A 14,946-nucleotide genomic window follows, 5' to 3' on the forward strand; every position below is an offset into this window, starting at 1 on the left:
GCAGTACTGGGGGCACTACAGCATATATGTACTACAGAGGAGTCCTTATCTATACCACAGAGGGTGGCCTTTATATATACTACAAAGGAGGGGGGCATTATATATATTATATATGCTACAGATAGGACCATTATACATGCTACAGAGGGGAGCCATTATGTATACTATAGAGAGGAGACCATTAAATATACTACCAATACAGAGGGGCCATTATAGATCACAAGGGGCCAAAATATATGCTACCAATATAAAGGGGGCAGTAGATATCACTTGGGGCCATTATATACAATACCAATACAGAGGGGCTATTATATATATAGAACCAATATATAGGGGGGCCCATTATATATCACAGGTGGTCATTAAGTATACTATCAATGCAGAGGGGCATTTATATATAATCAATAAAGGAGGGACATTATATATACTACCACTACAGAGGGGCCATTATATATTCTACCACTACAGAGGGGCATTGTAATACTGGGGGCACTGCAGGAAGCGGGGAGGATGATCGAAAAGTACAGAATCTAAGATGTCTGTGTGTCAAATGAGACACGGCTGAAAGAAGTTATTAAAGTCTGAAGAGAACTTCTACATCAGAGGACGCATCATTGGATGTTATAGTTACAGTATGTAATGCTGAATTAGGTCTCTTGCGCACGACTGGAGCAGGTCCGTGCCTCTACTGCCGCCCGCAAACATTTACTTAAATGGATCCGAAACAGTGCGTTGCGGTGCGTTCAAGTGAATCGGTCCTAGTCCACAGACCTTGGGCACACGGTCGGTGCCCATGCATTACGGACCGCAATTTGCAGTCCGCCGCACAGGCAAACGGTCGTGTGCATGAAGCCTAAACAGCGATCTGCTGCCCAGAAACAATGCTGCTGCATGAGGACGAACGATCACAATAGCAACTGCTCATTCTCATACTGTGGAGGTGATAGCTGCATGTAAAATGCAGTGCTTCACCTCCACTGAACGAGCGGCAAACACTTCCTTCCCGACATACGGCTTTAACCCAGCATGTGTAAATCCAATTTAGGTCATTAACGATAACAACATTGTTTGCCGTTTTGATGCTGTCAAAAAACGATCTAGTGAAGAGCTACATTGACTAACATAGTATGGCACCATCTGGTGTTCAAATTGTATAGCAGAATGAATGGTACTTAGTGACGTTAGGGCAGGTGGTCACACATGCTCAGTCATTCTCTCACAGCCAGATCTCCGCAAAGTGATCCTCTGTTCACTGCCGAGCAACCAATACAAATACCATTCTGCTCTGTTTGTCAAGGAAGAAACAAAGGGAGAGATTTATCAAACTAGTTAAGTTACCAACAGCAACCAATCAGATTACACCTTTCTTTTTCCAAAGGAGTCGTGAAAAATGAAAGGTGGAATCTGATTGGTTGCCAGTTCTACTTTACACCAGTTTGATCAATCTTCCGCTCCCAGTAACATGGCAGTACGGCTGAAAAATTGAAGTTAGAAGGGGGGGGGGGGGGGGACTGTTTCTATCCAGAGCCAGGGCCTAGAAGCATCAGAAGCAAGAAGTCCACATAGAAGCAAGGGTGTTTATATCCATCTAGAACAAAAATTGGGATAGAGACACCCCAAGTCCGCTCAACTACCAAGCCTGCATTTTAAATTCTCCAAGATCCATGATGGCATGAAAGAAGCAGAGCCAGAAGAGACCCCGTATAAATATCCACTCACCGGATGACTACGTCATATTTATCAATGATCTCACCCAAGGAGCTGTTTTTCATGCGGTATCCATTCCCCACCACAACACAGCGACGACACTGCAGCCTGAATACAGACAGAAATAGAATACAAACGTAAATGTAAATTAATGGATTATCAGACTGGATTGTAATAGCCTTTGCTTTTGGCTGCAGTGTGCATCCTCTATGTAATATGTAAGATAAGAATATTTGGTGTATGAGTATGTATACATATAGAGGACATTAGGCACAGCATTTCCTGTAAGCTCCTCATGGTCACTTCTCAGAGTGATCACTAGGGGGCGAACAAGACTAGACAATATACAAATAGAGAGTTTCTGTATGGATTACCATATGATACACTTTACTGATCCCAAGGAAAATTGCAGATTAATTTATTTCCTGTTATTCACATAGAAGCAACATATTCCACAGCGCAGTACAGGGACTGTGCCCAAAACATTGTTCATCAGTGTGAAGCGGCTTTACCTGTCAATCTCCTGGGGTATGTGATAATGATTGGTGCGGGCTAGCGCCTGCATTATCAGCTCCTCTAAATAAAGGGATAACACAATCAATATATGCATATTAAAACAAATGCAATTTAGTATTAAAATATTTTGTAAAATAATCAACCTCAGTCTTCATAAGTTTAACGTGAGTATAACATTAGTAGAAAAAAATAATAATAAGTATCGATTGAGCAAACAGTGATTCTCAAATAATACCAGTACGTGGTGGCAAATGACAGGACCATGCAAGACTTCATAATTCTACAATATAGTGTCCCAATAAGGACAAGTTCACACTTTAGTTATACGGTCAGTTATTTTCATCAGTTAGGGCTGTTTCATACGAGCGAGTCCATTGCGGGAATCACGCTCCGTGTGTGAGTGTGATCCTCCGCTCTGGACTTGCAGGAGCGCAGGGCGTTATCATGATTTATAATGCTGCATCTAACAAGCTTAGCCCTACTGCATTTAACAAGCTCGGCTCTGCTACTCTAAGAAGCTCAGCTCTGCTGCTTGCATCCCGTCCACATATAGGACCGGTATCCTGGTCTCCATACGTGACAAACCCCACAAAGTGACTTTTCCTTGTGGGAAACAGACCTTACCGCCCCAGAATGCCTCTTGTCAAAGAGTGTGTCCGGTTTAATAAATATTAGCGGCCCCCCCTTATTACTGTGGCGGTGTCAGGGTGACTGCTTTGGGGCGGGATGTGAGGAATACATTAGGATTTCATGAACAGGGACTGCTCTGTCTCCTTCTTCCACCTGCACAGCAGTGAGATTTATGGGGCCGGGGGACATTAGCAGAGGGGCCCTTCTCTCCATCAGACTGCAGCATTACCTCTGCCTGTGCTGTGCACTGCTGCGCTCAGTCCTCCTCTTCAGTTAGAAAAGGAGGAGGCAGCAGTAGCGCGGGAACATGTAGTTACCTCACTAATAGAGCTTTCATTTGGTGGTATTTCATTGCTGCTGACATTTTTACTTTTTTGTTATTAATCAAAATGTAACGATTTTTTTGCAAAAAAATGACATTTTTCACTTTAAGTTGTAAAATTTTGCAAAAAAAACGACATCCATATATAAATTTTTCACAAAATGTATTGTTCTACATGCCTTTGATTAAAAAAAAATGTTTCGGTAAAAAAAAATGGTTTGGGTAAAAGTTATAGCGTTTACAAACTATGGTACAAAAATGTGAATTTCCGCTTTTTGAAACATCTCTGACTTTCTGAGCACCTGTCATGTTTCCTGAGGTTCTACAATGCCCAGACAGTACAAACACCCCACAAATGACCCCATTTCAGAAAGTAGACACCCTAAGGTATTCACTGATGGGCATAGTGAGTTCATAGAACTTTAAATTTTTTGTCACAAGTTAGCGGAAAATGATGATTTATTTTTTATTTTAATTTTTTCTTACAAAGTCTCATATTTCACTAACTTGTGACAAAAAATAAAAAATTCTAGGAACTCGCCAGTGCCCCTCACGGAATACCCTGAGGTGTCTTATTTCCAAAATGGGGTCACTTGTGGGGTAGTTATACTGCCCTGGCATTCTAGGGGCCCTAATGTGTGCGAAGTAGTTTGAAATCAAAATGTGTAAAAAATGACCTGTGAAATCCTAAAGGTGCTCTTTGGAATGTGTGCCCCTTTGCCCACCTAGGCGGCAAAAAAGTGTCACACATGTGGTATCGCCGTACTCAGGAGAAGTTGGGGAATGTGTTTTGGGGTGTCATTTTACATATACCCATGCTGGGTGAGAGAAATATCTTGGCAAAACACAACTTTTCCCATTTTTTTATACAAAGTTGGCATTTGACCAAGATATTTCTCTTACCCAGCATGGGTATATGTAAAATAACACCCCAAAACACATTGCCCAACTTCTCCTGAGTACGGCGATACCAGATGTGTGACACTTTTTTGCAGCCTAGATGCACAAAGCGGCCCAAATTCCTTTTAGGCGGGCATTTCGAGACATTTGGATCCCAGACTTCTTCTCACGCTTTTGGGCCTCTAAAAAGCCAGGGCAGTATAAATACCCCACATGTGACCCCACTTTTTAAAGAAGACACCCCAAGGTATTCAATGAGGGGCCTGGAGAGTTCATCGAATTTTATGAAAATATTATGAAAATAAAAAATGTTATGCATTTGGATTCCGTGAGGGGTATGGTGAGTTCATGTGTGATTTTATTTTTTGACACAAGATAGTGGAATATGAGACTTTGTAAGAAAAATAAAGTAAAAATAAAATATCTATTTCCGCTAACTTGTGCCCAAAAATATGTCTAAATGGAGCCTTACAGGGGGTGATCAGGGAGTCTGTATGGGGTGATCACCCCCCTGTCATTGATCACCCCCCTGTAAGGCTCCATTCAGACGTCCGTATGTGTTTTGCGGATCCGATCCATGTATCCGTGGATCCGTAAAAATCATACGGACGTCTGAACGGAGCCTGACAGGGGGGTGATCAATGACAGGGGGTGATCAGGGAGTGTATATGAGGAGATCACCCCCTTGTCATTGATCACCCCCCTGTAAGGCTCCATTCAGACGTCCGTATGTGTTTTGCGGATCCGATCCATGTATCCGTGGATCCGTAAAAATCATATGGACGTCTGAATGGAGCCTTACAGGGGGGTGATCAATGAAAGGGGGGTGATCAATGACAGGGGGGTGATCAATGACAGGGGGTTATCAGGGAGTGTATATGAGGTGATCACCCCCCTGTCATTGATCACCCCCCTGTAAGGCTCCATTCAGACGTCCGTATGTGTTTTGCGGATCCGATCCATGTATCCGTGGATCCGTAAAAATCATACGGACGTCTGAACGGAGCCTGACAGGGGGGTGATCAATGACAGGGGGGTGATCAGGGAATCTATATGGGTGATCACCCGCCTGTCATTGATCACCCCCCTGTAAGGCTCCATTCAGACGTCCGTATGTGTTTTGCGGATCCGATCCATGTATCTGTGGATCCGTAAAAATCATACGGACGTCTGAACGGAGCCTGACAGGGGGGTGATCAATGACAGGGGGGTGATCAATGACAGGGGGTGATCAGGGAGTGTATATGAGGTGATCACCCCCCTGTCATTGATGATCACCCCCCTGTAAGGCTCCATTCAGACGTCTGTATGTGTTTTGCGGATCCGATCCATGTATTCGTGGATCCGTAAAAATCATATGGACGTCTGAATGGAGCCTTACAGGGGGGTGATCAATGACAGGGGGGTGATCAATGACAGGGGGTGATCAATCACAGGGGGGTGATCAGGGAGTCTATATGGGGTGATCAGGGGTTCATAAGGGGTTAATAAGTGACGGGGGGGTGTAGTGTAGTGTTTTGTGGTACTTTACAGAGCTGCCTGTGTCCTCTGGTGGTCGATCTAAACAAAAGGGACCACCAGAGGACCAGGTAGCAGGTATATTAGACGCTGTTATCAAAACAGCGTCTAATATACCTGTTAGGGGTTGAAAAAATCACATCTCCAGCCTGCCAGCGAACGATCGCCGCTGGCAGGCTGGAGATCCTGTCTCTTACCTTCCGTTCCTGTGAACGCGCGCGCCTGTGTGCGCGTGTTCACAGGAAGTCACGGCTCTCGCGAGATGACGCGTATATGCGTCACTCTGCGCAGAGCTGCTGCCTCCGGACCACAGATCTGCGTTATGCGGTCCGGAGGCGGTTAATACAGTGTCTATATTATACTACCGTGCCAGTGTTATAAAATGAGAGATGCTGGACAAAGTTTAGCTCATGAATGGTGGGAATAGGGTAGTGGTGGGTTCACATGACGTTTATGCCTTCATTTGACGTATCCATTACAAAAAAGGATACAAAAAGGCATCACAGTGAGGTAAAAAAAAAGTGTACTTTCTTTTTTTTTTTACAATTGAATTATGGTGCACGGATGCCACTGTATGGCATCAGTCTGAGGCATGGGAAAAATGTGATGTGAACCCAGCCTTAAAGACCCATGAGTATTTTCCCTTTTTGCGGATAATGCATTGATGTTGGGGAATTCATTCCTAAACCAGTAACTTACCACTTCCTTTGGTGCCATATGGCAAAGCATACAAAGACGAAGTCTTTGTCCAGAAATAGTCACTGAGCTGCAGGAAGACGCTGTGATTTCTTGAGTAACTGAAATAAATGAGAAGAGGGGAAAGAGGATCAGGATCCTGGTAACATCAGTGAAGTATTTAGTGCACACATAGCAATACTAAAGAGTACCCATCTATAGCATTTACAGTCTAATAATATCATAGCTGGTACCAAAATTAGTCATCTGCAACCAGCATGTAAGGGGGTAGCAGCACCCAACTTATAATTTGAAGGTGGGGATGTCCAGGAATATAAAAAAAAACATGGCTGCTTCCTTTCAAAAACAGTGCCACCCCTTCCACAGGTTGTGTGTAGTACTGCACCTCTGTCTTATTAACGTCAATAGACCTGAGCTGCAATGCCAGATATAACGCATGGATGTATGTTTTGCAAACTTTGGAAGAAAGCCACCATGTTTTTCTATCTGGGACAACTTGTTAGTGGCAGCATCACGTTTAATGGATTAAAGGGCGTCTGTCAGCAGATTTGTACCTATGAGCACTTCACAGCTGAAGGCATCTGTGATGGTCCCATGTTCACAGGTGTAGTACCCCTGAGCGGACACTTCCACCCTGCTACTGTCTCTAATGCCTAACAATAGTATAATCTGGGTCCTCCTACACTGTGCATTCATAATATTGCTATGTAACTGTTATGTTCATGTACTGTCCATGTACTATGCCATTCTCCCCTCTGTTTGGCAGAAGTGGGCTAGTCCTGCTTCCTACCAAGGGACTAGTGGTGCAGTGGGACAAGATGGTGCAGTGAGGGGAATGGCCACCCCGTGAAGGGAAGCAGCTCATAGAGCACCATGACTCCTTACAGATACAGACAGAGTATCACGAGGAGGTCAACATCCAAAGTTCAAAAGGTACCATAACAGTCCTAAAGTCCAGCTACCAGAATAAAGCAGAGTCTAGCACAGCAGAGAAAGATAAAGAAAGGGATCCCAGTTTGCCTGCCAGTTTACCTCAAAACCTGCTGGAGCTATGAGGAAGATTGGATATTGTCTGGATGCAAGTTTACTCAAGTAAAGCCAGAAAGGAGAGAGTTGTAGGAGGTGGAGAATAAGTTGAGTTTAACAGCTTTACTTGAGTAAATTTGCATCCAGACAATATTCGATCTTCCTCATAGCTCCAGCAGGTTTTGGGGTAAGCTGGCAGGCAAACTGGGATCCCCTGCTTTATCTTTCTCTGCGAGTGGCGTACTAAGTAGGAGGAAGGGGAAGGGGGCGGTCCGATCTGGGTGCGAGCTCTCAGAGGGGTGCCAGAAGCAATGAGTGCTTCCGTCAATACAGATGGAAGCGCTCATTGCTGGAGTGCTGGGAGCTGTGGTCCTGTCACTTACCGCTTAGCTCCCCTGGCTCCTCCCCCTCTTCAGGCCCGCGGCGCTCTGAATGGTGAAGCAGGAAGACCTCTCCCTGCTCCACCATTCAGCCTGCAGGCACAGATTGCGTTGCTGACCTGTGTGGGCGGAACCTGCAGCCTGGAAATCTGCCTAAGCTCCGCCCATACAGTGCTGCATCGCAATCTGAGTAGTTACTGTGGTTTTTTTCGTTTTTTTTTTTAAGACAGAGGGGGAACAGAGGGCTTTATTACTATGAAGGGGCACAGAGGACTTTAGTACTATGGAGGGGGCACAGAGGGCATTACTACTATTGAGGGGGCCAAAGGGCATTACTAATGTGAAGGGGGCACAATGAGCATTTCTACTATGGAGGGGGCACAGAGCCAGAGGGCATTATTACTGTGAAGGGGGCACACAGGGCATTATTACTGTGAAGGGGCACAATGGGGATTTCTACTATGGAGGGGTCACAGAGGGCATTACTACTATGAAGGGGGCACAATGGGCATTATTACTATGAAGGGGGCACAGTAGGTATTATTACTATAAAGGGGGCACAAGGGGGATTATTACTATGAAAGGGACACAAGGGGGATTATTACTGTGAAAGGGACACAAGGGGGATTATTACTGTGAAAGGGACACAAGGGGGATTATTACTGTGGAGGGGGCACAATGGGGATTATTACTGTGGAGGGGGCACAATGGGGATTATTACTCTGAAGGGGGCGCAATGGGGATTATTACTCTGAAGGGGGCACAAAGAGGGCATATATATTTTTTAAGTATTGGGCGGGGGCCAAAGAAAGGACCCGCCGCCGGGTGCCAAACACCCTAGACACGCCACTGCATACTGCTGCAATGCACAGACCCTTCACATGTCGGACCTTCCATTTCCTGATTCAGCTAAGCAAAGAGCGTCATCTAGCAGGAAATTATGGAGGAATTCTCATGGGCCAGTCAACAAATCACATTAATGGCCTGAGCACAATATCTCATCATTCATACACCGTACCATTCAGCAGAACAACATGTATGTATATCAGATATAGAATATAGTTATATTCATCTCATTATTTTTTTCCAAATCCTAGCTTAGGCCTCATGCACACGGCCATTGTGCAGCTGTTCCGTGCATTGGGGACCGCAATTGCCACGGAAAGAAACACCACGGAAGCACTCCATAGTGCTTCCGGTGATCCGTGACTCCATTCCGCATCTCTGGAATTGAGGACCCATTCAAGTGAATGGGTCCGCATCCGTGATGCGGGGTGCACATGGCCGGTGGCCGTGGATTGACGACCTGCTGTTTGTGGGCTGCAATATGGCCACGGCCGCCGGGCATGAGGCCTTATGCTGACCTAACTGAGGGCACCATAAATTTGTGACAGAAATGCTGATGTCAGCGGTGTGTCACTCATGAGCTAAAAGTCAGTGGTTGCTGAGAACCAGCATCATAATCATTGCAGCCCAGGCCTTGAAAAGAGTCACATCCACCTGAGAAGAGTCAGAGTTATTCCTAATCTCCTGCTCTCCTGCCCATCTGCTGATGATTGGCAGTTCTCTCCTAGAGAAAACTAGGTAGAAGCCTGTCAGTCATCAGCAGGTGGGCGGGAGAGCAGGAATTCATGAATAACCAGGACTCTTTTCAGCTGGCCGGGAACTCTTTTCCAGGCCCAGTCTGTGATTTTGGTTCTCGGCAACCACTTACTTTTAACTTTTAAATGACAGACCGCTGAAATCAACTCACCTGTCTCTACTTAATTCTGCCGTTAGTATGGGCAGCATAAGGTTGATGACAGGTTCCCTTTAATTCTTGAGTACCAACTATCAGATCCTCCTCCTCTCTAGGAAGCCGATCATCATGAATAACATCTATCAGTAGTGCGCTTTCTCTTCTCCAACATGATGACCAACACCTCAGCATCTTTAGCCTTCAACAACTCAGCACTTGTCATGTACGGAATGCAGACCAACATCTCAGCATGTCAACCAATGCTGACCAATATGTCCGCACATTCAATATGCAGAAAGCTGATCACCCTCCATCAGCTCCTCTCTTCTACTGCTGAACACCATCTATACCACCATTCTCCACAAAGTTGTTCAGGAAAGAATACACGGACAGTGAGCCCTAACTGGAACCCTGTCTACTTGCAGTGCAAGCCCTAGGCGGCAAGTCTATAAGTGTGAGCACAATCTATAAGATTATCTATAGATACCTGCTCCATCTATCAGCACTTATTCATAAAACATATTCTTTAACGTCACAATAAAACCGCTAAACGCTTTACCGATAGCAAATGTCACAAATGAAAATGTTTGGGAGTTAGGCTACTTTCACACTCGCGTTTGGTGCGGATCCGTCATGGATCTGCACAGACGGATCCTCGCGATCATACAACCGCATGCATCCGTTCAGAATGGATCCATTTGCATTATCTTTAACATAGCCAAAACGGATCCGTCCTAAAGACTATTGAAAGTCAATGGGGGAAGGATCAGTTTTCATTGTGCCATCTTGTGTCCAGTTAAAAAAACGGGTCCGTCCCCATTGACTAACATTGTAAGTCAGGACGGATCTGTTTGCTTCCGCATCGTCAGGCGGACACCAAAACGCTGCAACCAGCGTTTTAGTGTTCGCCTCCAGAGCGGAATTGAGGCGGAACGGAGGCAAACTGATGCATTCTGAAAGGATCCTTATCCATTCAGAATGCATTAGGTCAAAAGTAATGCGTTTTGGACCGCTTGTGGGAGCCCTGAAACGGATCTCAGAAACGGAAACCAAAACGCCAGTGTGAAAGTAGCCTTAAATAACCAAAAAGGGTTATGTGCTAACACATTTGCTTCTATTATCCAAAATATACATAACTACCGATATTCACATCTTATAATGCTGTGACATAGGCACATGTTAGCGGCAGGGTTCGTTGTCTCCCACCAGAAGAGTTGCTGTTGCCAATGTGGTGATCTCCTGGTAGCAGAACAAAATTCTGAAAGCAAGTAACAGCACCCTAAAGGAAGTCCAGTAGAGAGAAAGTGATTGAGAAGACTGTCAATAGGTCAGTCGAAAAAATAAGCGCCTCTGAACTCTGGTGAAAGTGCCCCATCGATCAGATGGTGGCATCTGCACCTGGAACTCCAGCTAGTGGCTGTACAAACTTGTTAGAAAAAAGCCAGGATAATGAGCCACCATCACGCTATAATTGTGTATAGTACACTGTAAGTCAAAGAATTAAAGAAACCTCTTTCCAGTTCAGACTGTTCTAATATGCAGCCTCCCTTGTGTTCAGGGTGATGTGCAGTGTTAGTTTAAAAAACACACACATAGTGTTTTGAATTTAGGTCAAAAAGTTTAGCTTTAGTCCCATCTGACCAGACCACTTTCTTCCATATGTTTATAGTTTGCCACAAGCCATGTAGGGGACACAGCAAATGGTACTTCTTATGGCTTGGTTTCAAAAATGTCTTTCTTCTTGTCACTCTTCCATAAAGGTCAGATTTGAGGAGTAAACAGTTAAAGGTTGTCCTATGGACAGATTCTCCCATCTGAGCTGTGGCTATCTGCAGCTCCCTCGGAGTGACCATGGGACTCATAGCTGCTTCTCTAATTAGTGTTCTGGGCTGTCAGTTTAGGTGGACAACCATATCATGGTAGATTTTCAATTGTGCCATACTGCATCCATTTTCGGATGATGGATTAAACAGGGCTCTGTGAAATGTTCAGAGCTTGGGATATTTTTTTTTATTACCTAACCATGCTTTTCACTTCTCTACAACTTTATCTGTGACCTGTCTGTTGTGTTCCTTGGTTTTCATGATGCTGATCACTAATGTTCACTAACAAACCTCTGAGGCCTTCGCAGAACAGCTGTGGTTAAACTGAAAATAAATTACACTAATTACACTACTAATTAGGTGACTGCTAAAGGCAATTGGTCACACTGGATTATTAAATGCACGCCACAATTTTCAGATTTTTATTTATTAACATTTTTAAAGACCAAGTATAATTTTTTTTTCTTTACACATACTTGATACTTTGTGTTGGTCTATCACATAAAATCCCAATCAAATACATTTACGTTTGTGGGTGTAATGTGGAAAAGGTCAAGGGGTGTGAATACTTTTTCAAGGCACTGTATATGCTGTACCTTCATCATGGAAGATTGTAGAGCCATTGGTATGATGAGTAGTAGTATTGTAGATACTTACTTGGGGATTACGGCAGCTGCTTTGGTTGCGACGTTTCCTGGCATGCATGCAGCTCGGATATCCTTATATGACGTACTGAAAGGAGAGGCGACAATGTAAATAGAAATCCAAACCTGTATACTCCATAGTTTTGTTATATCTCTCCCTTCCCTTGTAGATTGTAAGCCCTTTGCAGGCAGGGTCCTATCTCCTTCTGTACCAGTTTGTAACTCGTTTTGTTCATGCTTATTGTACTTTTTTTAAAATTATATATGTACACCCCTTATCATATGTACAGCGCCATGGAATGAATGGCACTTTAATAATGAATAATAATATCTGTATTTGTGTATTCTATGAATACCAGGTTTTGCTATGTAAATTTAGTAAAACAGAATAGTACAAGGCAACATGGCTGGAAGATAATCGTCTCAAAACATCTCATGAACACTTGCTCACAATGCAATTATATTACTATTATATAATATTCAATGAGGTTAGTAAAGGGGCGGGGCGGTGACAACCTTTAAAACAGGATATAAGACTTGTAATCCTAAATTATGCTTTAAAAAGTCAGAAATAGAGTTTCTGAATTTTTTTGGGCTTATTTTAAAATAAAATCACTGACACAAACGATAATGGAATTTACGTATCACTAATAGAAGTATTCACTGCCTGAAGAAATGTTGAATAGCTAGATTAAAACTAACTTTTTTTTGACACATCCAAATCAAAGAAAGAAAAAGAAAAAAAGATTGCTATTGACCTACAAACATTTAGGCTGGGTTCACACGGGCGTTGCGAGTGACGTGAGGGAACAGATGTGGGTGCGTTGCGGGAAAATGCGTGATTTTTTTCCCTGCGAGTGCAAAGCGTTTTAATGCGTTTTGCACGCACGTGAGAAAAATCAACATGTTTGGTACCCAGACCCGAACCCGGACTTCTTCACAGAAGTTCGGGTTTGGGTTAGGTGTTGTATAGATTTTATTATTTTCCTTCATATTCTTCATACAGAATGCTTAGTAAAATAAGGATGAAGGGGTTAAAAAAAAAAAGCAACTCACCTTAATCCACTTGTTTGCGCAGCCCGGCTTCTCTTCTGTCTTCATCTGTGAGGAAAAGGACCTATGGTGAAATCACTGCGCTCTTCACATGGCCCATCACCATAGTGATGGATCATGTGAAGGAGCATGTGATGAGCCCAGTGACATCACCACAGGTCTTTCTCCTCAAAGAAGAAGACAGAAGAGAAGCCGGGCTGCGCGAACAAGTGGATTAACATGAGTTAAATTATTATTATTATTTTTTTAACACCTCCATCACTATTTTACTAAGCATTCTGTATGAAGAATGCTATTATTTTCCATTATAACCATGTTATAAGGGAAAATAATAAAGATCAGGTTCCCTTCCCGATCGTCACCTAGCAACCATGCCTGAAAATCGCACCGCATCTGCACTTGCTTGATTTTCACGCAGCCCCATTCACGTCTATGGGACCTGCGTGCGAAAAACGCACAATATAGAGCTTGCTGCGATTTTCACACAACGCACAAGTGATGCGTGAAAATCACCGCTCATGTGCACAGCCCCACAAAAGTGAATGTGTCCGGATTTAGTGCGGGTGCAATGCGTTCACCTCACGCATTGCACCCGTGCGGAAATCTCGCCCGTGTGAAAGGAGCCTTACGCATTGTAGCCAAATGCTGAATCCAGCTCCCCTGTCTGCCTGCTGTAGTGCCTTCTGACATGTACCAATGGCTCCAATGTGTTGTGCGTTGCAGTATAGATATTTTATACACCGCGCACAAAGACACAATGTAGCTGTACAACTGGCCCTGCACTATACACGTCTGCTGACAGATGGAGGGCCAGTAGCTACTGTGTATTGTTTGGCCAGTAAACACTATTTGCAGGAGTATGCTGAGCCAGAGATCGGGGGCTCCAACATGAGCACCATTTAATAGTGGTCTAGTTTTCTACCACTCTGGATGTGCATACCCCATCCCCCCCTCTATATGCTCAGACACCTTCACTACTGCCAGCAATTAAAGCGGCTAAGCCCCCTATACATGCTATATATAGAGTTCACTGAGTCTGTATTCCCTGATCCTATCAATAGCTCTACTCGTTTCTCCGCAGGGCTCATCAGGAGCTAAGGATCGCTAAACTAAATACAGACAAACATACAACACAGTCCGCCTAGTGTGTTAAGGCGGCGGCATCGGTGCTAGGATGGCTGCCAAATTACGCTGTTTAAATAAAGAAAGTAAATCCCCGTAAGGTGGATCCAGCTCCTGTGTGGGCGAATGGAGAAGCTGAAGGCGCGGCTCAGACGCTCTTGTCACCCCATAGAGCAGCAGGGATATTGTGGCGATTTTGAGTGATATCGGCATCTATGAGGCGACATGCATATATAGGTAAGAGGATCAAGCGCACATAGTATGTGTGCGCATAGACATAGCTAAATAGCATCGATCCGCCCCACATAACCACACACATACTATACTGTGTGTGAAACTGTGGGTAAGGGATCCGTACCTCCCAAGATGGATGTATTGTGTGTGCGGACATAGAAAAATATATTTATCATCCCCACACCAGTGCATAAACTCAATTGTACTTCAGATATCAAGGGGGTCATTAGTGACCAAAAATGAATATCATTTCGTGATACATCTCTCTGGACACAGGGGAAATGAATGTGACAGAAAAGAGGGGGTCACTAGTGACAAAGAATGAATGTCATTTCATGCAGGGCAAATGAGTGTGACAGAGGGGAGAGCCATCTGAATACGACCAACAAGAAATCCGTGGGAGAAATAGGGGTCCCCGATATTAAATATACTGGCCATGCTATCTCCCACCCAATGGTCAGACTCATACAAAACACTTGTATGAGATGTGTTCATTAAGGCCCTCAGGACCTCTTTTTGTAACACTTTTTTGTCATAGTCGCCCCCTCTAGGAGATCTTCTAATCACCTCTATCCCTTGAAACTTTATGACATCCATATTACTGTCATGAGTCAAAGTCACATGGCGTGCAATGGGG

At 44.1% G+C, this 14,946-nt stretch overlaps 1 protein-coding gene across 1 annotated transcript in view; it reads right to left on the reverse strand.

Annotated features, from left to right (window-relative positions):
• The window catches only part of LOC122926747 (CMP-N-acetylneuraminate-beta-galactosamide-alpha-2,3-sialyltransferase 4-like), a 28,048-nt gene extending 16,063 nt beyond the window's left edge, over positions 1–11,985 (reverse strand). Inside the window, exons 1-4 of the mRNA XM_044278221.1 lie at positions 11,914–11,985; positions 6,293–6,390; positions 2,220–2,283; positions 1,720–1,815 (exon numbers count right to left, since the gene is read on the reverse strand). Of these exons, the coding sequence (XP_044134156.1) occupies positions 1,720–1,815; positions 2,220–2,283; positions 6,293–6,390; positions 11,914–11,957 (302 nt within the window). The 5' untranslated portion in view covers positions 11,958–11,985. The remainder of the gene's footprint in view (positions 1–1,719; positions 1,816–2,219; positions 2,284–6,292; positions 6,391–11,913) is intronic.
• Between the last annotated feature and the right edge of the window lie 2,961 nt (positions 11,986–14,946).

The sequence above is a fragment of the Bufo gargarizans genome, chromosome 2 (genome assembly GCF_014858855.1).
Source record: "Bufo gargarizans isolate SCDJY-AF-19 chromosome 2, ASM1485885v1, whole genome shotgun sequence".
Taxonomy (NCBI): domain Eukaryota; kingdom Metazoa; phylum Chordata; class Amphibia; order Anura; family Bufonidae; genus Bufo; species Bufo gargarizans.